The following is a 27014-nucleotide window of genomic DNA, read 5'->3' as shown; positions in this document are numbered from 1 at the left end:
GCATGTAATGACCATAGAAACTGGTTAAGAAGGTAGAATGGCTATTAATATGAGGAACCCAAAAATGAGCAGGCCCAAGTTATGCCTAACTGGTCAGCTATGATGTAAAGATCCTCCGAAAGTGTCTCCAATAAGACAAAGACATCCAGACATCCATTTGTTTCATTCTTATAGAATAGCTATTACCATAAAGAACATTGTGGCATTATGGGATTAATTATTTGAGTTTATTCTTATGTAATTCTCATATAAGCACTAGAATAGATTAGTGTGCGCATGTTAGTATACCAAATTCTCTCATGATGGTGTAGCCTGATGATATTTAAATCATTAATGGCACAAGCTGATTGGTTCATGTCACATCTGGAGCCAATGAGATTGCTGCTTAACTTTTAAATTTACTATAGCAGTTTGCTGCATGCTTTCAGAGTTCCTCTGAAAGCGTCAAAATCCTCTGACATTTCTCTTTTTAACATTTTAAACTTATAATTCGAAAACAGTCTTTGTTTTGCATATATCCTCTGCGCTTCTGCATTCGTCATAGCATCATGCGTCACATCAAGGGCTACTCTTCCTCTGCAAATCGATGCGTATGGCCATCTGCTGGGTATTATAGTCAATCAAGTTTTAAATATGGATATTTTACTTACAAAAACCCATCGCCTCACTTCCGAAGGCCTTTATTAACCTCCTGGAGATGTATGGATTATTTTTATGTTGGATGGATGCATTTTTTTGGGCTTCAAAATTGCGCCCCCCATTCACTACCATTATCACTTAAAAAATGCTGGGTTAAAAACAACCCAAGTTGGGTTAAAAATGGACAAACCCAGCGGTTGGGTTAAATGTTTGCCCAACCTGCTGGGTAGTTTTATTTAAACCAACTATTATTTAAAAATTGCTATATGGCTAGCTTAAAATGAACCTAAAATAGTCGGGAAATTAAAAAACAGATGCAATTAGAGACAACAATAATAGACAAAAGGTAAATGTTTACTAATAAGCTTTAATATTTTATTTAATTGTTTAATAGTTTATTAATATAAATGTATTAATAAGCAATTTAATAAATGTTTATTGTTTAATAATTATTCATTGAACATTAATAAATGTTCATTTCCAACATACTTTGGGTTAATTTTAATTAAGCAATACAGTAATTTTTAAACAATAGTTGAGTTAAATAAAACTACCCAGCAGGTTGGGCAAACATTTAACCCAACCGCTGGGTTAAAACAACCCAATTGCTGGGTTTGTCCATTTTCAACCCAACTTGGGTTGTTTTTAACCCAGCATTTTTTTAGAGTGTATAAAGCTTGGAAAAGCCAGGATATTTCCCTATGGCTTGAGGGTGAGTAAATCATGGGATTATTTTCATTTTTGGGTGAACTATCCCTTTAACCTACAACAACAGCAATAATCAACAGCAGCCGCATCTATTCCACCAAGACTAACATTGTCATATCCATTACCATGCTGAAAATCTTCAGAGAGTTGTCATGATAGAACTGGAATTGATACTAGTATATAGTTAGCAATAAATAGCCTGCTAGTACACGTTAGTAAAACTGGAATAGGTTCTAGTAGCAACAACTGTAATACATACAGTAGTCTGAAGTGAAAAGTTGATATCTGAACAACATGTCAAAAAAAGTTGCTTTTAAATACCAACTGCTTATTATGCTGTTTATTGCATGTAGTATCAACATAGACATTCGTTGGTTTAAAGAAATAAATGTTAAATCAGCTTGCCATAATCGGGATGACCCAGAGTTTGCCTTTAGGACCCGGAGGCACTGCTGCTCCGGATGACACTCCGCGAGTTTGGAGTGAAAGTCTCTTACATGCACAAGTTAAACAACACTTGTGGAAAGGCGAGGTGTACACAGCTGGCCCTGACTGGAGTATATAACGCCTGGAATGACAGTAGCAGTGAATGGACCTCAGCGAACACGCCCGACTGTTGCGCGCAGCTCCGTCAGGAATATTAATATGATTTTTCATTGCAGGCGCTACTACGTTTGAGGAGTTTCCTGCAACTTCATGCTGGACATAATATAAAGGAGTTGTCTGTGCAGTACTTTCCAAACTTCTTTTTCTTGTTCTCTTTTGGATAGCCTACTTTTTTTTTATGGTGTGGAAAAGTGTCCTGAGTGATCCAGGTTAATTTAAGCACCCTTCAAGAAGAGAAAGTTCCAAACTGTTGCTGTTTTTTAAATCACATGTTGCTTTTTAAACCTCCCACTGATATTTACAGCATTATACCAAGACATTCTGGATGCGCACTGAACGCGCACAAGGACTTATGACATGGTAGGATTTCGAAAACCTCCTATAAAACATCTTAAATAGCCTAAGATGATTTACTGGTTCCTCAGCATGTCCAAATTGGTCTTCAGGTGGTTTTAGCATGGTTTAGGGTGGTCTTCGATGGTCTCACAGCCTGACCAAGCTGGTCTTTAGATGTTAGTAGGTAGTTTAAGATGGTCTTCCCGCCTGGCCAGCTGGCCTTGGTTGGTGGTTTAAGATGGTCTCCCAGCATGATCAAGCTGGTATTTAGGTAGTTTAGCAGGTTGTAATGTGATAAGGTTGCCAAAACCCATTTAGAACCAACCAAGAGCCCAACCTTACCAGGCTATGAGACCAAGTTTCTGAAGCAGCCTTATGTTCCTCTTAACGTCTTAAGCAAGCTGTGTATGATTGTTAAACTTTTTAAAAAATGCTTTATGCATATTCAAACTGACTTTTCCCCTCAGCGGTTATGGTGCCTTGGTGGCAGAAGTTAAAATGAGGTCTTTTGGCGAGCAGTTGGTGCGCTCAGAATGGCCCGGGAGGATTCGGTGAAATGTCTGCGCTGTCTGCTCTACGCGCTCAACTTTCTCTTCTGGGTAAGACGAGTCCAAGTCGGAGCAGGTGGCCGAGCGAGCGCTCACGTTACATGGCACGGTGCTGCTGTGCGCTCTGCGCTCTCCAAGACGCGCAACAGCCACTCACTCGCCAACACACGCGCAATCTGTTCCCTCCCGCCCCATCCTATGTTATCTTTATGTAGACGACAGCCTGAATCCCAGCTATGCTCGAATGGCACACAGCTCACATTCTGCTGCGGCTGCTATTTTTAGGGAATTAAATGTGATAAGCACCAGGGTGTGTTTTTAGACCAAGAATGCCTGCGTAGGGCAAACTAAACCCATGCCACTAATATTGCTGCATGTCAAACATAGCACAGTACCTAAATAGGTTTCCAAGCCAACCATGTACACAAACATAGATCCATGTTTGTCCGCAATAGACAGCTAAAATGCATGATTTTTATTTATCAAACCAAGTGGCATCTGTGAAGAAAACGATGCTAGACTGTCTTTCAGAACTAATTTCACTTTTTTGACCCAATTTTATTATTATCAGCTGGTCCAAACATGATTATTAGTCACACAGGTGTAGTTCATGATGTTCCACACTGTATAAATATTTTCATGATTTGTCACAAAACATTTTCTTTTGTCAAATCAACTTAGATAATTAATGTGTTTCAGATAACATAACATAATTTGAGTTTCTGTTGATTACACCAATTGCCTTTATTGTATTTACTCAAATGTTTCATTTAAATGAACTCAAAATTTTAAGGCAACCAGGTAACTTACTTTTTTTAAGTTAAACCAACAATTCTTTATTACAGTGCACTAACATTTGGCAGCCAGAAGGTGTCTAAATATTTTTACTCTAATTTTAAATATGAAATAATAAATTAAATGTATATTAAATTAAAATGTAAAAAAATATATACAAATTAATATAAGACAAATCAACATGATATTTAAATATATAAATAAAATTATACAATAGTAAAGTGATATCGGGAGGGGATATTTGTTTTTAATGAAATATCAAAATATAAATATTTTATATTATTGAAATAATTTAAATATAAGGGGGAAAAAAAACACTAAACTTGGTTATTTATCTGACAAAATTATTAAAGACAAACTACAGCTACATGTTTTATTTTACAATGAAAAAATTGCATAGAAAAACAAAAAGCATGATCAGTTATTAATATTTTGTTGGTTCTCTCTTGTTTTTGCATGTGTTCATAATGTATTGTATGACAACCTGGCCAAAAATGATGTCTGCACAATTTGGCATGTTTCATTGCTTTACGACAAATAAAACAATTGACATCAAGCAAAAGTATGCAATATTCTTACAAAATCTTTATTAAATTTTGAATAATATTTGGATAAAAGGTGAAGATGTCAATTTTCATATAGGCCAGACATCACTTTTGACCACTACTGTAATGAAAACTTAAAAAAATCCATGTGAATAAGTATGGTTTATGTACTGTGTTTTCTTCTTTTTTTTTCAAGCTTATGGCCCTGTGTGTGTTGGGAGTGTCTGCCTGCCTCAGGGATCACCTCAACAATGTGCTTACCTTAACCGCCGACACCAGGTGAGTGGTAGCAGATGGACAGGTGTGAGCCGTAAAATCCTTTCATTCAGGGCAGCGGCCCATGTAAAGGTCTAATTTACTGTTTTCCCACTTTTCAGCTGGTCTGGATCAAATTGCCTTGAGCTTATGAAGTAATTACAAGCATGAATGAAGTGTGCAGAAGAAATCAGATAAACGCATTTAGTTGCCAGTGGAGATAGGAGAACCATTAATTTGTGTATGTTTTGTAATCATGTAGTTTTTTTTCTTTCAAAATCCTCTCAAGCATTAAAGAAAAAATCAGCAAAAATGGAGGACAAATCCCAAAAGTACCAATATTATCCTGGAGGCGAGTAATGTGTAATTAGTGTTGACAAAAAGCAATTTATCACCAAGATGTGTATTATAATTTGGAGTCCTTACTGAGCCCTCTGTGGGCCACATCAAGACATGAATGGGAATCAACAAAGAGAAAATAGTATTAAAACCTGATTGTGCACAACAAATAGGTTTTCCTCAGTAACATGCCGAGTCAGCTCTCCTTTGATGACTGTAAAAATCTCATCTCTGCAGAATGAAACATAATAGGATATCAACCAGAGTAGAACATTTCAGATTTATACAGATGTATGTGATCTTTAATTAGATATTGAACTCAGGAAATATGCAGTACAAGTTAAGCTCAATCAACAGCCCTTGTGACATAATGTTAATTATGTTAATTTTCATTACAGGAAAAATAGAGGTTACAGTGCGACACATACAATGTACCAATTTGGAGGATTTAAAAGGTGTGAAGCTTTAAAATGTATAAAAACAAATTCTTCTGTTAAAACGTAAAACTCTTAAAAGGTAAAAGTGTGAATTTTTAGTCGTTTTAGTATTTTAGGGTCTACAGCGTTGCGAAAGTGTAGAATTGGACATAAGTTTACACAGAAAAGGTTAGTAAACATTTTTTTTCACACTAATGGTATGTTTACACGACAATTATGTACTAAGAATGGAAAAGACACAATGTTGTCAAAATGATCCCATTCATATGTATCCACGAAAATGACTAAAAATGCTGTATTATGCATACCAGGTCAGTAGATGGCGATGTCAATTTGTAAAAAAACAATATGCGTCTATTGTCACAGTTTCCACAAATTCACGTTTTTGTAGTTTACACTGAGACTTTAACAGTATAGTTTTCAAAAACACGCACTTTGAAATCTTTTTCAAAAGTTTGCGCTTTTAGGGCCGAAAAATGCTGTTGTCGTAAAAGAAAACGCATAAAAAGTTTTCAGTATTTAGTTGAAAACAGTGTGGTGTAAATGGCCCCTAAAATCATATTGTTTACATCTTGTTGCTATATTATTGAAATAGTATTTTAATGTTTACAAATCGTCCCCAATTCCATTGCAAGTGTCTCGCTGGGAAAACAGATTTTTGCTTTTTTAAAGAAAAAGAGGGACACATGGATTGTTTTTGTTTTTTTGTTCATGCCACAAAAGCTACATCATGCCACATCATGCCACAAAAGCTGAGCTTAAAATATTCTGAATCCAGAAAACCTCTTTAAACGGTAACTTTCCCATGTCTTCCTTAGTGAAAACAGTGTTGCATCTCTGGTTCGAAAACTGGTGCATAAGACAGCCAAACAGAAGTAGAGACAGCAAGAGACAGGAAGAGAGAGAGTTTGCATTCCTACAGAGTATAATCACTGTTTATTTGCAACTGGTGTATTACTCAAATATGCTGCCCTATGAGAGAAGGAAGAGGCAAGTGAGCAGGATGGACCGATAAATAAACAAAAAGCCTGCCAAGAAATGACTGTTCCTCTCTCTCTCTCTCTCTTTTCCTCAAGACTGGAGGAGGCAGCCGTTCTCACATACTCCCCCGTCGTCCATCCTGTCGTCATCGCCGTGTGCTGTTTTCTAATCATCGTGGCCATGGTAGGCTACTGTGGCACGCTCAAGTGCAATCTGCTCCTACTGTCTTGGGTAAGTAGAACTGGGAAGAGAAGAAAACAAAAGACGAGCACAGCAGGAACATTGTGTGGTGTGGAATGTGTGTGGTTTTGTGTACCGAGAATATTTTAAGTTTAGCTGGCACTGACGTTGTTGACCCCAACAGCCCTCGAACCAGATTCAAACAAGTCTTGCTTTCTTTATCCACACATCCCCGCAGAGACCACTGCGTCTTCACTTTATACACTAGAGGGGAGTAGAGAGAGATATCACATCCTTAAAGTCACCCTGAACCCATTGCACTTCCATGTGAAACAGGCGCCGAATATGCCTACTTTCATGCTATAGTAGTCGAAAAAAAGTATGTGAGCCGAGTAGTAACCAGAAAAGCATCCAGATGACCTATTACTTCTGGCAAGACTCTGAAGTGTGCATACTTTACTATCCCATGAGGACACGGGAGAGGATTTGTAAATAGAGATGAAGCGATGCGACTGACGCCATAGGTCACATGACCGTGACAACAAGGTGGCTGTAGTACGTCTGAATTTCATACTATATAGAACATACTTTTTTAAGTAGGTTTTAAACCAAATGTAGTACCTAGTATACAGTATGCAATTTTGTACGCAGCAAGGGTGTCTGACGAGATGAAATTGTGGGACAGGACTTGATTTTATTCATTGGTTAATTGATTACATTGTAAAAAAAAAAAAAGAGTGACATATACGAGAATCGAATCAGGTGACTAAAAACATATTTTTTTTGATGTCAGCAAGAGGAAAGTTATTTTAGAGTCAAGCAAGTTTTCATATTTTTGATGAAAGACTATTTAGACTATGAAAAAGATATTTAATATCTGAGCTGCTCACTTTTTTATATTTTTATTAAGAAAATACAAAAATATTAATATTTTTAGTACATTTTTTACAAAGACTAACATTTTTGCTTTTTTTTTTTTTTTTGGAATAACATGTAATGATTATTCATGCACAATAAGCTGATCAACATGTATTAAGGATGTGAATAAGTAAAATTTTTATGTTGACTACAATTGACCATATTAGCCATGATCTATTTTTTATGATATAAAAAATAGGCAGAAAAAGTCAAGTCAACTAATAATATCATAGCATAACATCTAATCAAATCCTAATGAATGCGTTTACAGTAACTTTCTATATGCATATATAGAATGCATATTTTCTTATATGCATTGTGAATGGTGTTTCATGTTGTTTTTGACTCTCTGCTGCAGATATTTGTGTTCAAAGCTAGCATGACTCATTATGGCCACAGGAAGGCACTTCTTACCGTATTCTCCGCTCATAACTACACTGGAATGCTACATTTCTTATAGTAGATGTTATGGTGCACCCTGCGTGTAGTTATGCGTATCATCAGAATGTGTGTGTCAGATGATAATAACCCCCTCAGACACTTGTAGAAACTCACTCTATAGGTTATGGAGGCTGCAAAGCTTATGTGTCTCTGAGACAAAGAGTTAGACAGGAGTAATGCATGAGCACTGCACATCACTCAACATGATAGACTGTCAAGGAAGGCCAAATACAGGCCACATAGTTTATATCCATTGTGAGAGATTTTTGTGTTTTTTAGACGGATATGTTAGTGACATTGTGACTTCTGAAATGCCACGATCTTGACAGGCTGTTAGCACAGATGATATAAATGATTTGGGAAGGAAGGAAATCCACCCTCTATCTGACCCTTAGAATTAAACAGGCTGCTTTTTCTGCTTTAAAGAGATAACCCAAAAATGATAATTCTGTCATCATTTACTTGCCCTTATGCTGTTCAAAAACTCATTTGATGTAGAACACAAAGAAAGATATTTAACAAAGTGTCCAGACTGCTCTTTTCCCTTCAATGAAAGTTACATTTATGTAATTTAATTGTTTAATATTTTTTGGGTTACACTTTATTTTACAGTGCCGTAGTTATATTGTAATTACTCAAATAAGTACTGAGTACTATTAATTAACTACATGTACTTACTATAGAGTTACAGTTAGGGTTTGGTTTAGGGTTAAAAAATCTAAACCTTAATATAACATAAGGAAAACAATAAGCATCAAATAACAAAAATACACAAAATAGAAGCATTTTCAAAGAGGCCTCAGACTTTTCAACCCCACTGTAATTTTAACCTAAAATCTTGATGGTACATAAGAAATGTTCATGTTTGTTATGTCTTAGTTACCATTTTCCAGCTCCATGAACATGTTGTACTGTTATTATTTCAATAGAGCAAGGATAATCCTGTTTTCTATGCAATCGCCCCTTTTAAATGCTGTCAGTGTGTGACATTTAGAAGGCCAGCAAATCTATTTCATAATGATGAATTGACAACATCCTAGCATGAAGGGGGAGGAGAGATCAAGCAGAGGGTTGTTTTGTGGCTCTCGGTCCCAGGTGTGCGGCGGGCGAGAGGGTGGGGTTCCCGTCTGCTGACCCAGACTGAGGACCTGTTTTCTGGGACTCCTTTGCCCATCTCTCCCCCTCCTCCTCCTTTCTCTGGGTCTCCATTCATCTCCTCAGGAGCCTTTCTCCTCTCCTCTCTGCCCCAGTGGGTTTGTGTTACCCAGAGGCTCGGCGACAAACAATATTATCTGGCTAAGATACAATAGGTAAACCAATCCAGGAGGAGAGCGGGAAGACATGAAGAGAGGAGAGGCGCTTGGGTTACGTGGTCGCTCTATTCACCAGCCGCGCTCTCACCGAGTGCTGCGACCTGGCCGGACACACACATGCACATTAACTCAAACACTCTCACACACTCTTTGTCCTGTCAGAAAAGGCGATCGAGAGATCAGGAGAGTAGAGAGGAGATCATCTTGAATGGTGTAATAGATTTTAAGGGGCTATATAAAAATGAAATATTTATTTACTGTCATTGTGTGAACAGCTTGTAACAAAACTTAAAAAACAAGAACTTCCCTGAATCCTGAAAGCTCGTAGACTGATTTTTATGTCAAGGACTCCGGTTGTTTTTGTCAGGAAAATCAAAAGGGTCTGACGTTTTCTTCCATTCAATGACACGTGACATGAATGCTTATATGGTCTGTCTGAATACTCTATTTTAATTGGCTGGAAGGTGTGCAATATGTAAGCGATATTCCATGGCTAGCTGTATATTAAACAATTTTATTGCACACATTATAAATAAATCTCTAATGTTGGCCAATAACCAAATTCACTGTGCATCCCTAAACTAATAGCGCATCTTTTCTCAATAAGTCACACAATTTGAGGTGTCAGATGTGTCCATAGCAAGGTTTGTTCAAATCTCTACGTATAAGTATATCCAAAAGCACCAGTTTAATTACATTAACAGTAGCCATCTGTCAAAACAAATCTGATATGACTTAATAATCAACTCCGAATGCTTCTCACTCTCATTCTGTTTGCATGAGGGAGTGTTAATTGTTCCGGTGAAAAGGAAATCCATCCATTTCGCCATGTCCTGTTTTCTGTAACAGTACTTGCCAAAAAAATGTGTGAATGTGAAAGAGGAAGAGTAAAACTCTCAACAAATCAATAAACCGAGAGGTCGCTGAGAGAATGTAACCTCTCTTACCCTGCAAAAATGTGTGCAGATGAGCCAGCTTGTTGGGAACTTCCAGGGGTTATAAGTTCACACTGGACATATTTGAATGGCTTATATTAGCAAGGAAGTGTGTGAAGAAAAAAGGTTGTCATTTTTTTTTTTTTTTGTGGTAGGCTTCTGACAGACCAACTGGGCTGAAATGCTAACACAGGCATAGGATAGCCACAAATATTTAGATTCTACCAAATAAACAAGCTGTCAGACGGGGTCTGCTTTGAATGCTGCTCCTAACACTGTCATTCATCTTGATAATCCCTCTCAAAGTGTGTGTTCAACAGAGGGGAACTGTGCACGTTAAAGAGATTTTGAGAAAGACAGAGCGTGTTTGTCTTCAGGAAGGGAGGAGATGAGATGGATGTGTTAGTTTTTCCTAAAGACAAAATCTGTGCATGTGTGAATGCAAAAAAAAAAGCATCTTATTGGAAAAGATTCTAAGATTCTCTTTTGTTCCATCCATCCATGCATCCTGTAGATACTGCTTTTTTAATATTAGAAACAATATATAAACAATTCAAATAGTAGTACATGCTACAATGTTATCACTATGTCCCCATTATGTTTCAAATTTAAAGGTGCCATAGAGCTTTTTTTCAAAAGAAAAAAAAAAAAGATGTAAGGTGTCCCCTAAATGTGTCTGTGAAGCTCAAAATTTGATTTTTTTATTTTTATTTTTTCATTTTTTTAACTGCTTATTTTGCGGTGTCATTAACTATGAGCCGATTTAGGCTGCGGCCCCTTTAATTCTCATGCTCCCTCACCCCCGGAGCTCGCGCTTGCCTTAAACAGCATAAACAAAGTTCACACAGCTAATATAACCCTCAAAATGGATCTTTACAAAGTGTTCGTCATGCAACATGTCTAATCGCGTAAGTTTGCTATTTATTTGGATGTTTACATTTGATTCTGAATGAGTTTGATAGTATGCTCCGTGGCTAAAGCTAACATTACACACTGTTGGAAAGTTTTATAAAGAATGAAGTTGTGTTTATGAATTATACGAACTGCAAGTGTTTAAAAATGAAAATAACGACAGTCTTGTCTCCGTGAATACAGTAATAAACGATGTTAACTTTAACCACATTTAACAATGCATTAGCAACATGCTAACGAAAAATTTAGAAAGACAATTTACAAATATCACTAAAAATATCATGATATCATGGATCATGTCAGTTATTATCTGCTATTTTTTGCTATTGTCCTTGCTTGCTTGCTTACCTAGTCTGATGATTCAGCTGTGCACAGATCCAGACGTTAATACTGTCTGCCCTTGTGTAATGCCTTGAACATGGGCTGGCATATGCAAATATTGGGGGTGTACATATTAATGAAGAAAATGAACCTCATTGGTTCTTGCATGCCAAGGGAACATGCTTGAGCTTCCGTTTACCACAACGGATGTGTGAGAGGATAAATGCTTTTATGTGAATTAGGGGCCATTTACATGACACCGTTTTCAACTAAAAATGGAAAACTTTTTATGCGTTTTGGCCGTTCATTTACATGAGACACCATTTTGGTGGCCTAAAAAAAATGCAAACTTTTGAAAACGGGTTTCAAAGTGCAAGTTTAAACAATAAAAACGTGTAATTGTGAAAACAATGACGTCATGCACATGTGCATTACAATCTAATGGCCTGCCAGCAGAATACAGCGTTTTTAGTCATTTTCACGTATTCGTATGAATGGGGATCATTTTGACAACGTTGTTGTCTGTACGCGGTAAACTCAAATTAAAATCTTCTCCGTTTTAAGCATATTGTTGTCATGTAAACGTACCCTAAAAGGCTTAATTAAATCTGTTCATCATATTAAGCGATCAAGTCTCTTCAGACAATTCAGACTAAACTGCTCAATTCATATGGATTGTTTTACGATCTCTCAAACTTTTTGAAGCGTCAAAGTGCTAGTTGCGTAGCTGTCTATGGATGGACAGAGAGCTCTCAGATTTCATCAAAAAGATCTTAATTTGTGTTTTGAGCATGAACAAGAGTCTTACTGGTTTAGAATGACATGATGGTAAGTAATTAATGACATCATTTTCATTTTTGGGTGAACTATCCCTTTAATTGACATCCAATTATCAAATTTCATCACATGGAAGGTCAAATTGAGTGGGGTTATTCTGAACACAGCCTGTCACAATTTTTTGAAACTCCCGAGACAAAACAGACCTCTGAATCCAGATCCATGCGTACATGAACAAGCACACACACTTTTCTCTCCTTTCTCTATGTCTGATCAACAACACCTTCCTTCTGCCCTATTGTTTCAGAAGATATTTTTAACCAAACATTTTTTTTTCTGTGTGTGCGTTCACAGTATTTTGGCAGTCTGATGGTGATATTCTGCGTGGAGCTGGCCAGCGGAGTGTGGACATACGACGAGGTGCGTGGTGCTATGAATAAACAGGAATGCCTACTCTCTCCGCTCTCTCACGTCAACAACATGGCCATTCCCAGGACTAACGGAATAGGATCCGATTTCTGAACCGCCTGGTTGCGGTCTAATCTTAACTATTAAGACTTCAAAAGCCCGGCTCAAGCAGATTTCCTTTTGGGGAGTTAATAAGCAGAGCGTTTCCGTGTACGTGTGTATGAGTTGAGGAGGGAGTCACCTATGTAATGCTCTAGTTGGCTCTTGAAGCAAGATGAGCATCAGGCTTAAAAGAAACCTGTCCTGGATCTGTGCAGACTAAAAGATTTGATCAGCAAGGGGAAAAGGGATTGCAGGTAGCATCTGCTTCTATTAGCCCAGGGATACGAGAGATAAGGCGCACCTCCAGGGGAAGATATCACACACACACCTGGCTTTAATCTAGCTTCTCTCACGCAGACATACACAGCTTCTCTTTCAAGACACGCTCTTATCACGAACCCAAAAATCCTTTGTTGGGTTTGATGGTCCTATTGTGCTGTTGTGGCCTAATGTGACCCCTGTGTGTGGGTGAGCATGTGGGCAATGAGCCTGTTTATTCTACTGCACTTGGCCTGGTTACATGTTACCAGTTGTATCAACAGTGCAACTTTCTTCGCTTTAAAGTCAACATGAAATGGCATTCGCAACCTATTTTATTTCTGAAATGTGATGTATTTCAGAGTGAAACTGGTTATTAAGGAAAAAAAAAAAAAAACTGTAGAATGAGACTTAATTTTGTAAATCATAAAAAAGTGGCCATCCCATCCCAATGGCATTCATCCATCCATCCATGGTTAGGGTTTGGTTTAGGGTTAGTTACTTGTAATTATGCATAATTTACTATTATTACTACAGTAAGTGTCACCTTAAAATAAAGTGTTACGAAAGTATGTTTTTTTTTTTCAGATATTTTATACATTTATAATATTTTTTATTTCTTTTCAGTATAAATGGTTCTTTATACATGAAAATAGGGATTCCTTTTGGCTGATCTCGGCCAATTTTTGAGACTCTCAAATATGATAAAAGTCATTTCGTGGGTATAGCATTTGATGAAATATTACAAAGACATTTTTTTTCCTTTAGAATCAGCCAAAAGGAAAATCATTTCATGGGTAGAGCATTTTGATTAAATACTACAAAGACTTTTTTTTTTTTCTTTAGAATAACCTGCAGTCGTTAAGGTTCACAATGAGGCCAGGAATATGTATTAATAAAGTAAATAGTTGATTCGATTGTGATTTCATGTTGACTTTAACTGTCCTGCTTTAGCAAGTTTTGCTGCCAAAAATAAAAGACGACACTCCTAGCCCCCGGGCATTGTGGGTACTTATCATATGCCCATCATAATGGTCTCTGAGGTGTGAAAAGAGAAATGTCTCATGGGGACTAGATTGTAAAATGCCAACTAGTATATAAACAACACATGCACGCACTTGTGAATAGGGCATTTCATAACGAGCCAATAAAATGGTCATAAGAGAGCCTAAAATTGGATGTGTGGGCGTGTGGATGGTCCTTTAAACTGCCTGGAAATCACATTGTTTTTGTTTTTTAGAAAACATAATTAATAACCGTGTAGGGAAATGATTTCATGTGATTACGCAATCACAAGGGCTTTAAATTTTCAAATGATTTCTTTATGAATATAACTCCCATTCTCTCTCTTTCTTCAGCCTATGGTACAGAGGTCTGATATGATAAGTCTAAAGTCACGCATGCCTCATTTTGGCCTGCAGCGCTACCAGTGGCTCACACATGCCTGGAACTCTTTACAAACTGAGGTGAGAGGTCAAAATCATCACTAGTACTGCACCTCATCTAACACCTAACCACACACAGTTGCTGGTGTCAAGTAATTGAACTTTTGTCAATGAAAGTGAAAATGCTGAATTATGGGCTCCAGGAACGTGGTTTGGAACCCCTGCTCTATATTAGTGCGCACTGTTTCTGAACTCCCTGAAACACCTCGATTGTAGTCTTGAGTTTTCTTCCAGGAACAAACATGTCATAATATTCCTCATTTTATTCCAGCCCAAGGCAAAAGCAAAAAATGGGGCAAGGAGAAAGTTGCGGTTGAATGTTGTTGAAAGTTGCGGTTATGGTAAGGGGCGTGACATTTCCGAAACATGCTCAAAGCAGTTGACCAATCACAACACAGCTGACCAATCTGAGCACATTGCAGTTTTTCGAAGGATGAACTTTATGGAGACCAGAACTAAACAGGGATGTGTTTCCCAAAAGCATCGTTAGCCTATAAACATTGCAAGTTCCATGGTTACTAACATAGTTCAACGATTTGGTGTTTCCCGAAACCTACTTCAAATGGACATTCGCAAACTGGTGTGGTTGGAATGACAGCTCTCAAGCTTTGGTTAAAAGCTAAGTTTCTTGTTTTTATGACATGTGGACAAAAAAACAAACAAAAAAAAAAACATAAAAAATAAAAAGAATCAAGACACAGTAGGTCCCCTTTAATGCTTTAACACACAGCTATGTGAAGCAAAATTCTGAACCAGTGAATGGAATACACAGGCCAATATTACGTAGATATCAAAAATATTCCCTTTCACTGTACATAGTATACAAAAAAGCTAACTTTTATACCTTCCTTACAGTTAAAGTGCTGTGGAGTGATTTACTTCACTGACTGGCTGGAAGTGACAGAGATGGAGTGGCCACCTGACTCCTGCTGCTCCAATCAGTATCCAGGGTGTGCCCGCAACGCCCACTACCATGACCTCAGTGACCTTTACCAGGAGGTGAGCTTACTTTTGATGCTGTAACCTGTAACCCCCACCCCCTTTTTCCCTGGAGGCAAGAGGCTATTTCAATAAATAAGGTTACAAAACCTCTCATGTGAGTCAATTTACCTATTTAATTGATATATCCTGGTGGATTTGATCAGTCAAACATAAGTTTGAACATGTCTAGACGTATGGCAACAGGGTCAAATGTTGATCATCTTGTGCACTTCTGGTTTCTGCATGTAAAAGGCATAATATAACTTCATTTATATTAAACTTGTGGAGGTGTATTGATTCAAGATCTGGAAATAATAAATGTACTCACATGAGGGGTCTTCTTACAAGTTGTTCAAGTGGGATCTCATGACACGTCTTAAAGGGTTAGTTCACCCAAAAAATGAAAATTCTGTCATTTATTATTCACCCTCATGCCGTTCCACACCCGTAAGACCTTCATTAATCTTCGGAACACAAATAAAGATCAGATGGCTCCATGAGGCCTCCATAGGGAGCAATGACACTTCCTCTGTCAAGATCCATAAAGGTACTAAAAACATATTTAAATCAGTTCATGTGAGTACAGTGGTTCAATATTAATATTATAAAGCGACAAGAATATTTTTGGAGCGCCAAAAAACAAAACAAAATACAACTTATTTAGTGATGGCCGATTTCAAAACAATGCTTCAGGAAGATTCGGAGCACAAATGAATCAGTGTATCGAATCTGCTGTTCGGAGCGCCAAAGTCATGATGAAAGAATTTTAATTTTTGGGTGAACTAACCCTTTAAGTTATGATGCAACAGCCAAAGATATTTGTTTGCATTTGTACATAGACAAACAATTAAAAAATATAGCCAAGTCTAACCTGGACAGACTGATAAATTTGCTAAATTTTTGTGGTGGACCAGTGTTAGACTTGTGTTCAATTTTATGGAAATAAAAAGAAAGTACATTGACTTCATTGACTTTCTTGCGATGTCTATTCAATAATTTACTCATCTGTCACAATAGTGTCCTTTCATCTTAATTTGCGATCTTAGCAAATATTGATAAATGTTGAATAGCATGTAATTAATTTGATTTAAAATGTAAATTGATTGACAGCCCTGATTAAAACCTGACTTTGTAGTTGACTTTGTAAAAATGAGGTGAGGCAGCGGAGAGATTCACTTACCTGCTGAGCATGTGCTTAATCAAGCTGTATTGCCAGTGAGTGTTATGAGCAACTCCAGCAGTGCAATTAAAGTCAGTCACGTAGTTCAGAGACGCACCTGTGTGTGGAGTACCAAAACACACAAACACAACACAGTGTCTCTTCCAGCCCCCTGCTCTTCAGACGCCCTGCCTGTGACACGTCTGCCACACTATAGTTAAGTCTTTGAAGGTTTCGAAACATGTTTAAAAAGTTTTGAAGTTTGAAGGTTTATAGGATAAAATGAGTTTTTATTCTCATAGCCAAAGAGATAGAACAATAGACAGACAGACAGAGCGACAGACAGATAGATAGACAGACAGAGCGACAGACAGATAGATAGACAGACGGACAGACAGAGCGACAGACAGAGACACAACAATAGACAGACAAACAGATAGATAGATAGAGATAGATAGATAGAGATAGATAGATAGATAGATAGATAGATAGATAGATAGATAGATAGATAGATAGATAGATAGATAGATAGATAGATAGATAGATAGATAGATAGATAGATAGATAGATAGACAGATAGACAGATAGATAGATACATAGATAGATAGATAGACACATAGATAGATAGATAGACACATAGATAGACACATAGATAGATAGATAGATACATAGATAGATAGATAGACAGATAGACACATAGATAGATAGACACATAGATAGACACATAGATAGACAGACAGACACATAGATAGACAGACAGACACAACAATAGATAGGACAGAACGACAGACTGATCGACAGACAGTGCGACAGACTGATCGACAGACAGAGTGACAGACTGATCGACAGACAGAGCGACAGACTGATCGACAGACAGAGCGACAGACTGATCGACAGACAGAGTGACAGACATACAACAATAGACAGACAGACAGACATACAACAATAGACAGACAGACAGACAGACAGACATACAACAATAGACAGACAGACAGACAGATTGACAGACAGACAGATTGACAGACAGACAGATTGACAGACAGACAGATTGACAGACAGAGACACAACAATAAACAGACAGACAGACAGACATACAACAATAGAAAGACAGACAGATAGATAGATAGATAGACAGATAGATAGACAGATAGATAGACAGATAGATAGATAGATAGATAGATAGATAGACAGATAGATAGACACATAGATAGACACATAGATAGACACATAGATAGACACATAGATAGACACATAGATAGACACATAGATAGATAGATAGATAGATAGATAGATAGATAGATAGATAGATAGATAGATAGATAGACACATAGATAGACACATAGATAGATAGATAGATAGATAGATAGATAGATAGATAGATAGATAGATAGATAGATAGATAGATAGATAGATAGACACATAGATAGATAGATAGATAGATAGATAGATAGATAGATAGATAGATAGATAGATAGATAGATAGATAGATAGACACATAGATAGACACATAGATAGATAGATAGATAGATAGATAGATAGATAGATAGATAGATAGATAGATAGATAGACACATAGATAGATAGATAGATAGATAGATAGATAGATAGATAGATAGATAGATAGATAGATAGATAGATAGATAGATAGATAGATAGATAGATAGATAGATAGATAGACAGACACATAGATAGATAGATAGATAGATAGATAGACACATAGATAGATAGATAGATAGACACATAGATAGACAGACAGACACATAGATAGACAGACAGACACAACAATAGATAGGACAGAACGACAGACTGATCGACAGACAGTGCGACAGACTGATCGACAGACAGTGCGACAGAACAGACAGAGCGACAGACTGATCGACAGACAGTGCGACAGAGCGACAGACAGAGCGACAGACTGATCGACAGACAGAGTGACAGACATACAACAATAGACAGACAGACAGACAGACAGACATACAACAATAGACAGACAGACAGACAGATTGACAGACAGACAGATTGACAGACAGACAGATTGACAGACAGACAGATTGACAGACAGAGACACAACAATAAACAGACAGACAGACAGACATACAACAATAGAAAGACAGACAGATAGATAGATAGACAGACAGACAGACAGACAGATCGACAGACAGAAATACAACAATAGACAGACAGAGACACAACAATAGACAGACAGACAGACAGACAGATCGACAGACAGACATACAGCAATAGACAGACAGACAGATTGACAGACAGACAGATTGACAGACAGACAGATTGACAGACAGAGACACAACAATAAACAGACAGACAGACAGACATACAACAATAGAAAGACAGACAGATAGATAGATAGATAGATAGACAGATAGATAGACACATAGATAGACACATAGATAGACACATAGATAGACACATAGATAGACACATAGATAGACACATAGATAGACACATAGATAGATAGATAGATAGATAGATAGATAGATAGATAGATAGATAGATAGATAGATAGACACATAGATAGATACATAGATAGATAGATAGATAGATAGATAGATAGATAGATAGATAGATAGATAGATAGATAGATAGATAGATAGATAGATAGATAGATAGATAGATAGATAGATAGACACATAGATAGACACATAGATAGACACATAGATAGACACATAGATAGATAGATAGATAGATAGATAGATAGATAGATAGATAGATAGATAGATAGACACATAGATAGATAGATAGATAGATAGATAGATAGATAGATAGATAGATAGACAGACACATAGATAGATAGATAGATAGATAGACACATAGATAGATAGATAGATAGACACATAGATAGACAGACAGACACATAGATAGACAGACAGACACAACAATAGATAGGACAGAACGACAGACTGATCGACAGACAGTGCGACAGACTGATCGACAGACAGAGTGACAGACTGATCGACAGACAGAGCGACAGACTGATCGACAGACAGAGCGACAGACTGATCGACAGACAGAGTGACAGACATACAACAATAGACAGACAGACAGACAGACAGACATACAACAATAGACAGACAGACAGATAGATAGACAGACAGACAGATTGACAGACAGACAGATTGACAGACAGACAGATTGACAGACAGAGACACAACAATAAACAGACAGACAGACAGACATACAACAATAGAAAGACAGACAGATAGATAGATAGACAGACAGACAGACAGACAGATCGACAGACAGAAATACAACAATAGACAGACAGAGACACAACAATAGACAGACAGACAGACAGACAGATCGACAGACAGACATACAGCAATAGACAGACAGACAGATAGATAGACAGACAGATTGACAGACAGATCGACAGACACAGACACAACAATACAGACAGACAGACAGATAGATCGACAGACAGAGACACAACAATAGACAGACAGATAGATAGACAGATCGACAGACAGACACAGATCGACAGACAGATCGACAGAGAGCAACAGACAGAGACACAACAATAGACAAACAGACAGATAGACTGACAGAGCAACAGACAGACATACACAACAATAGACAGACAGACAGACAGACAGACAGAGTGGCCAATTCAATTTTAATGAACAATTGTGAACTGAAAAGGAGCATATTTTACATTTCCTAATTTTGCCCAACCCTGTTACACATACATATGTGGTAAATCAGTCAGCAGAGCCAAGCCTTTCAGACAGGTCCCACAGCAGAAGAGTAAAAGCAGGGCTTTGTTTAATAAGACGGGAACATTGATCACTATGGGGAGAATTAGGACTGAAGGACTGAGGGTGTGGAGACTGATCCTCACCCACTTCCTGTCTCTATGTCTTTGTCTGTCTTTCTGAGTGGATGACAGAGGAATTACTCCACAGTATAAATCGCTCACTAACAGGAAATAGTTTACCTGCTCTTCCACACTTCAACATAGGAAATACCCCAAAACACGCAGGCACACACGCGAGCGGATGAGCGTGTCGCATTGCTAGCATATTAGTGTGGCAGCTGTTGTAGGGGAAAGGTGCATGAAAACAAACTGTTAAAGCAGAAGGGTGATTTTTTTTCTGTTACTTTTTCACATCAGTTAATGTGAAAAGACAACAGTGATACATTAGAAGACTTTTTCCACATTGTTTGTTTGACTGAACCCGACATAAATCTGAAATATTTGAATTCTGAATATTGAAACAGGATGTGCAATTAGAGAAAAATGTAAATGGATATTTTATCCCTTGGGAATTGATTGGATTGTGAAAAGTGGACATAATGTAGGTAGGCTAAGAATGTAGCTAATGTTAATTTGCTTAAACAATGGCAAAATAGCCTTGGCTATTGTGGTAACATATTCAAAAGTAGGAATTCGCTGATGTCAGGAAAAAAAGGAAAGTAGTTTCTTTTTTTTTTTTCTTTTTTTTTTTCTTTGGAATTGTGTTATTAGAGCTTCATTAAAATAGGAAAGAAATGATTAAACAAAAATGAGTGTACTGGACAAGAAAGCAAAATAAATAATAAAATAAAATAAAATAAAAAAAATTAAGACATAATTTTAAAAAATATTAACATTTACAAGTTGATAAATCTTCCACCAATAATGGATTAAAGTTTAAAATAAAATAAGAAAAAAAAATTTCCAACTTCTGGTTTTTTTAATATTCCAGCCCAGAAACATGCGTTAAGAAAATAAATAGTCACATTTACATATATAAAAGTTATTTGATGTTGAAACAACTATACTACATTTGTTTTCAACAGGGTTGTGGTCCCAAGATCTACAGTTTTATCCGGGGCACCAAGCAGTTGCAGGTGTTGAGGTTCTTGGGCGTGTCGATCGGAGTGGCCCAGATCTTAGCCATGACGTTGACTGTGACACTACTATGGGCTCTTTATTACGACCACAAACCACCTGACCCAGCATCCCCGGATGCTTTAATCCACACGCACAGCCCAGCAGAAGACCCCCTGAAGCCCAGCCACTCACACCCACGAGCGCCTGAGACCTGGGCCAATGCGCCCACCAACGGACACACCCAGTTTGAGATGGAGCAGCTTTCCTAGCAGTGACTTGATGGTGACCCATCAGCTGCTTCGACACTGTGGAGACACTAAAAATGATGTTCCTGCCCTCTACCGACACTGAACGGGACAGCAGTGAACTGGACCAGAAAATGGACCTTGTGGAAGTAGTTCTGGGTGCCTGGATGACAAGATTTAGATGGCGTGAATGGTTTTATAGAAAACTTTATATACCTGTGGTTAAAGCGGCTTTTGTGGTCATTACAAGGAAAGATGAAGAGGATTTACTGGGTTCTTCCAAAATAAAGCCATTGCCTATGTCTCTATGGACTTGAATTCTCCAAAGGGAGGTTTCTGGAATGAACCATTTTCGAATAAATCTTCCTTCCTCTCAATGGAACGGGCCATCACCACTCACACTGACCTGGTTGCAAACCACTAAACCGGGTACACACCTTACGATTTAGAAAATCTGCAATCTTGTTAGTCAAAATTTAGCATTATGATCACAATTTACCTCAAGTTTGTTTGAAAAAAATCATAAATTCCTTCTTTCACCAAGCTATGACATTCAGACACTTTTTTTTCTTTACTAGCGCAATGGTTTGTGTGGTACTTTTTAACATTTGTGTTTGAGCATTCAAATTCATTTAAAGGAAAAGACAAAACAAAAACAGCCTGCCTTGGCTTTTACACAAGATCTCACCCAGCATTTCGACAATCAACAGTCATAAAGGACAAAACCATCTAGTTCACTGTTTTCCACTCTCTCACACTCGCACATGCACACACACGTGGACACAAGTCTTAATGCGATTGTTCAGATGGAATGAAAACGTTGCTGCTAAAAGCTCATCGTGAAGATACTAGGATACTTTTGTGCGGATTTTCATGTCTTAATTTAAAAGCTCTGTGATAGGATTCATATGGACTGATGCACTAAAGAGTGTTTTAGATCTTAAAAGTAGTATTCATTTTCTATGCAGTAATAGTCTGCACACAGCATAGGTTATAAGAAGGCTAAACTCTGTTGAAGGTTTGAGAAACCTCTTATGAAACTTGCATGTGAATCACAGTGAATTAAATACGAAGACATGTTTTTTGAAGCCAGCGTGTTTGTTCACAACATCTTAGCTAACCTGAAATGTACCCTAAAAAGTTTTTATTTATTCATTTTGGATGAATCAAATGAGATGGTCTTGAACCCCCTCAAAGAATATCACAACAATGTTGTACAAATTGTCTTTTTTTTTCTTCTTTGAAATAATGTGTATGATAATTCACTCACAATATAATATAATTCATAACTTCCATAAGTCATTCATAATTCTTTTAAATAACCATTATATTGGGCTACACTTAAAAACTGTAACATTTTAAAGGCCCTTAAATTCCTTACGAGTGACCAAACTTTGTCATAACACCACAAGGTCCAGCATATAACATATATCTGACACATAATTCAACAATTTCATGCCTAGTATCAACCATAACGCTTCATTTAAATGACTGATGCATGCAGCAGAGCCTGGTTTCTTACCACGTAGTTACTTCCGGCGAATCAGGCTGATTTTCTGCAGAGCTCTCTGTTTGTATCTTTGAGCATTCCAGAGGTGTCACGCTTAAGTGGCACTGGGTGGAAACACGGGTGGAATTTTTGGCCCCTCTCTGCAATTGATGGGAGACATCCTTGGCTGAGGGAAAGCGCAGGGATTTAGCCCTGGCCTGCTTCATGAATTTTAACAGATGTAAAGCAATGAATAAAACATCTTAATGGAGAGTATACGGGTGAGGAAGCAGCCACATGGAAACAACGCAAGCTTAAATATAACACTAGAATAGCTACTGTATTGTACACTATATCCTTCTTACTAATTTTTAAAAACAAAATGCATCGAGCAACACTAAACATTTCAAACAGTAGCATATTAATATGAATGCTTCAAGTGCATTCGTAAATGTCTTAATTATGAGTTCTGAGCACATGAATGACTAAGCTAAGTAATATTTACTTGGAAAACTCATATAAATCATAATACATGATTTGCGACTTTGGTAGATGTGTATCAGTTTTAAACATGGTGGAAAAAATGACGAATATATGTATTATATATGCATAATTTGAGATCATTGGCCAGAATAAGGTTGTACCAAATGGTGTTAAAGTAGGCATGAAACAGAAAAAGTTGTGTTCGTCTTTTCTTCCCTATTGTGATGTAAATCCGAGTGAAACACCTCTTAACCCTGTTGAAAAAAACAACTTATGCTGGTTAGGTATGTTTTGAAGCATTGAAGCTGGTTTGAGCTGGTATATGCTGGTCCTTAGCTGGTCATGAGTTGGTTTAAGCTGGTCAAATGCTGGTCCTAAGCAACTAGCTCCAGCTCAGGACCAGCACTTGACCAGCTTAAACCAGCTAAGGATTAATCTTGCCAAATTTTAGACATTCTATAAAATAGCATTAGCAAGTTAGCGTTAGCCACCAAAGGAACCAACTTGCTTCCAATTAGGTCTTTTTTTGTTGCACATTGAACATTTTGGCAAATAGTAAGTCATCCAAGTATACAGAAAACATCATTTATAAAGTTTACTGCAGAAATAGAATGAGCAGTAGGCTACGCTAGTATGATAATCCATATGCTCCTGTCAGCTTCCTCTTTCCCCCACCGCTCATTGCCAGTGCAGGATCTGATTTATGAAACAGAGAGGAGCACACAGGATTGCTGTCATACAGGCTTACAAAAGACATACTGTTTCCTCTCTTGTTGCAAACACCCCCACTCTATTCATCTCCTGTGAGAGAGAGACCAACAGGGACCGAAGTCATTTATGGGGGAATCTTTTTATTTAAAGGACTTAAAGGATTTAAATAGATTTAGGGGGCGTTTGCTCAACACTGAAAACTTTATGCATTTTGGCCATTCATTTACACAACAATGGTGTTTTGGCAGCCTGAAAAGCAAGCTTTTCAAATAAAGTTTCAAAGTGCACATTTTTGAAAATGCTACCATTATCATCTCCTTGTAAACAACAAAAACACGATTCCAAAAATTTGTGACACTGTACAAATTGTGAATAAAAAAGGAATGCAATAATTTACAAATCTCATAAACTTATATTTTATTCACAATAGAATATAGATAACATATTAAATGTTGAAAGTGAGACATTTTTAAATGTCATGCCAAATATTGGCTCATTTTGGATTTCATGAGAGCTACACATTCCAAAAAAGTTGGGACAGGTAGCAATAAGAGGCCGGAAAAGTTAAATGTACATATAAGGAACAGCTGGAGGACCAATGTGCAACTTATTAGGTCAATTGGCAACATGATTGGGTATAAAAAGAGCCTCTCAGAGTGGCAGTGTCTCTCAGAAGTCAAGATGGGCAGAGGAATACCAATTCCCCCATTGCTGCAGCAAAAAATAGTGGAGCAATATTACGATAATTGAACACAATCCACCGTGCCATTCGCTGTTGCCGGCTAAAACTCTATAGGTCAAAAAAGAAGCCATATCTAAACATGATCCAGAAGCGTAGGCGTTTTCTCTGGGCCAAGGCTAATTTAAAATGGACTGTGGCAAAGTGGAAAACTGTTCTGTGGTCAGACAAATCAACATTTGAAGTTCTTTTTGGAAAACTGGGACGCCATTTCATCCGGACTAAAGAGGACAAGGACAACCCAAGTTGTTATCAGCGCTCAGTTCAGAAGCCTGCATCTCTGATGGTATGGGGTTGCATGAGTGCGTGTGGCATGGGCAGCTTACACATCTGGAAAGGCACCATCAATGCTGAAAGGTATATCCAAGTTCTAGAACAACATATGCTCCCATCCAGATGTCGTCTCTTTCAGGGGAGACCTTGCATTTTCCAACATGACAATGCCAGACCACATACTGCATCAATTACAACATCATCGCTGCGTAGAAGGATCCGGGTACTGAAATGGCCAGCCTGCAGTCCAGATCTTTCACCCATAGAAAACATTTGGCACATCATAAAGAGGAAGATGCGACAAAGAAGACAGTTGAGCAACTAGAAGCCTGTATTAGACAAGAATGGGACAACATTCCTATTCCTAAACTTGAGCAACTTGTCTCCTCAGTCCCCAGATGTTTGCAGACTGTTATAAAAAGAAGAGGGGATGCCACACAGTGGTAAACATGGCCTTGTCCCAAATTTTTTGAGATGTGTTGATGCCATGAAATTTAAAATCAACTTATTTTTCCCTTAAAATTATACATTTTCTCAGTTTAAACATTTGATATGTCATCTATGTTGTATTCTGAAATATTGAAATTTGAAACTTCCACATCATTGCATTCTGTTTTTATTCACAATTTGTACAGTGTCCCAACTTTTTTGGAATCGGGTTTGTATATTACGTGTTCAGTCTAAAAGCGCGCAATGTTTCTTTACATATGCTTGGCATGCATAATACAGCGTTTTTAGTTGTTTTTGTGGATCCTTGTGAACGGGGATCATTGTGACAACGTTGTTGCCTGTATGTGAAAAAAGCAAAGGAAAAACGTTTTCATTTTTAGTACAACGTTGTCATTTAAATATACCCTGAAGGAATAAATAGTTTAAACAAAACAATTAAGGAATAACAAAAGAATAATGAATAAATGAAAAACAGTAAAATAACTAGAATATATTGTAATCCATTTATACTATTTGCAAATAAATTTTTTATTTAAAAAAATGTACAGTTGGTCATTGTGTTCCAAATATACTAAAACCAGATCCGTTAATGTTTCTTGTCATCACAGTCAATTATGAATTGCATTAATGATGTAAATGATTATGTAAATTTGACTAAAAGTTGAGTAGTCGCCAAATATTTAATGTTTAGCTACTTACATCTAACCTTGCAATTGAAGCCTCACGCTGGAATTTGTGCTCAGCCTTAGCTTTTGTGAATAGTAAAGTCCAACTTCTTTGATTTGACTGGCCATCTCAAACATTTTTGACATTGACGACCACTGAGGAAGATTATAACTTTTGGTTACGGCCCTGCTGACAGGGACATTAAAGCCAGCTTTATAGCTGCTAGCTTTCCATCCTTAAGCATGTACAGGTGTGTATTCACATACTGTGTCAAAATGTTTTACATTTCAACCAAAGACACCAACTGAGATTGGTCGACTTCGTGTCATTCGCCGTTTAGCATCGGTGCAGATGTACAGAGAGTTTCACACGGATGGTACTATCATATAGACAGCCTCCATCCCTCTTTCCTTTCTCCAAGTACAGTAAAACGAGTCAGTGGGGAAATAAAACCATTAACCTTTCACCTCTCTGCAAAAATAGCGAGGTCACAAACAGACAGCTGCAGCTTATATGAAGTCTGACTTCAATATCCCCCCTGTGTGTGGTGAGGTCCCCCTCTCTCCGCGTCTCTCAGATACGGTCTCTTCCTACAACCGACTTCAAACGTCTCAATTACCCTCGGCGTGATGGGAAATATGCTAATGCGTAGCAGTATCACTCGCCTGCTGGGAGCTCACCACAACCCTGTGGTGGGCTTGTTCTGAGCAAGCTCAGAAAATAGGTGCAATTCCTTGCCTTCCGGCCCTTCTCATCCCTTGATTCCTATGTATAAAAGAAAAGCTGAGT

The 27014-nt window shown here is 37.6% G+C and overlaps 1 protein-coding gene across 1 annotated transcript; it reads left to right on the top strand.

Annotated features, from left to right (window-relative positions):
• The first annotated feature begins 1814 nt into the window (after positions 1-1814).
• Positions 1815-23561, top strand: tspan12 (tetraspanin 12). The gene is made up of 8 exons (XM_067390950.1): positions 1815-2313; positions 2757-2888; positions 4374-4456; positions 6285-6420; positions 12341-12406; positions 14113-14220; positions 15055-15198; positions 21136-23561. The coding sequence occupies exons 2-8, from the start codon at positions 2823-2825 to the stop codon at positions 21436-21438; spliced, it is 906 nt and encodes a 301-aa protein (XP_067247051.1). The 5' UTR covers positions 1815-2313; positions 2757-2822; the 3' UTR covers positions 21439-23561.
• Positions 23562-27014: the final 3453 nt, after the last annotated feature.

The sequence above is a fragment of the Chanodichthys erythropterus genome, chromosome 8 (genome assembly GCF_024489055.1).
Source record: "Chanodichthys erythropterus isolate Z2021 chromosome 8, ASM2448905v1, whole genome shotgun sequence".
NCBI lineage: Eukaryota > Metazoa > Chordata > Actinopteri > Cypriniformes > Xenocyprididae > Chanodichthys > Chanodichthys erythropterus.
Note: the sequence above shows the minus strand (reverse complement) of the source record. Positions and strands in the feature narration are given on the sequence as shown.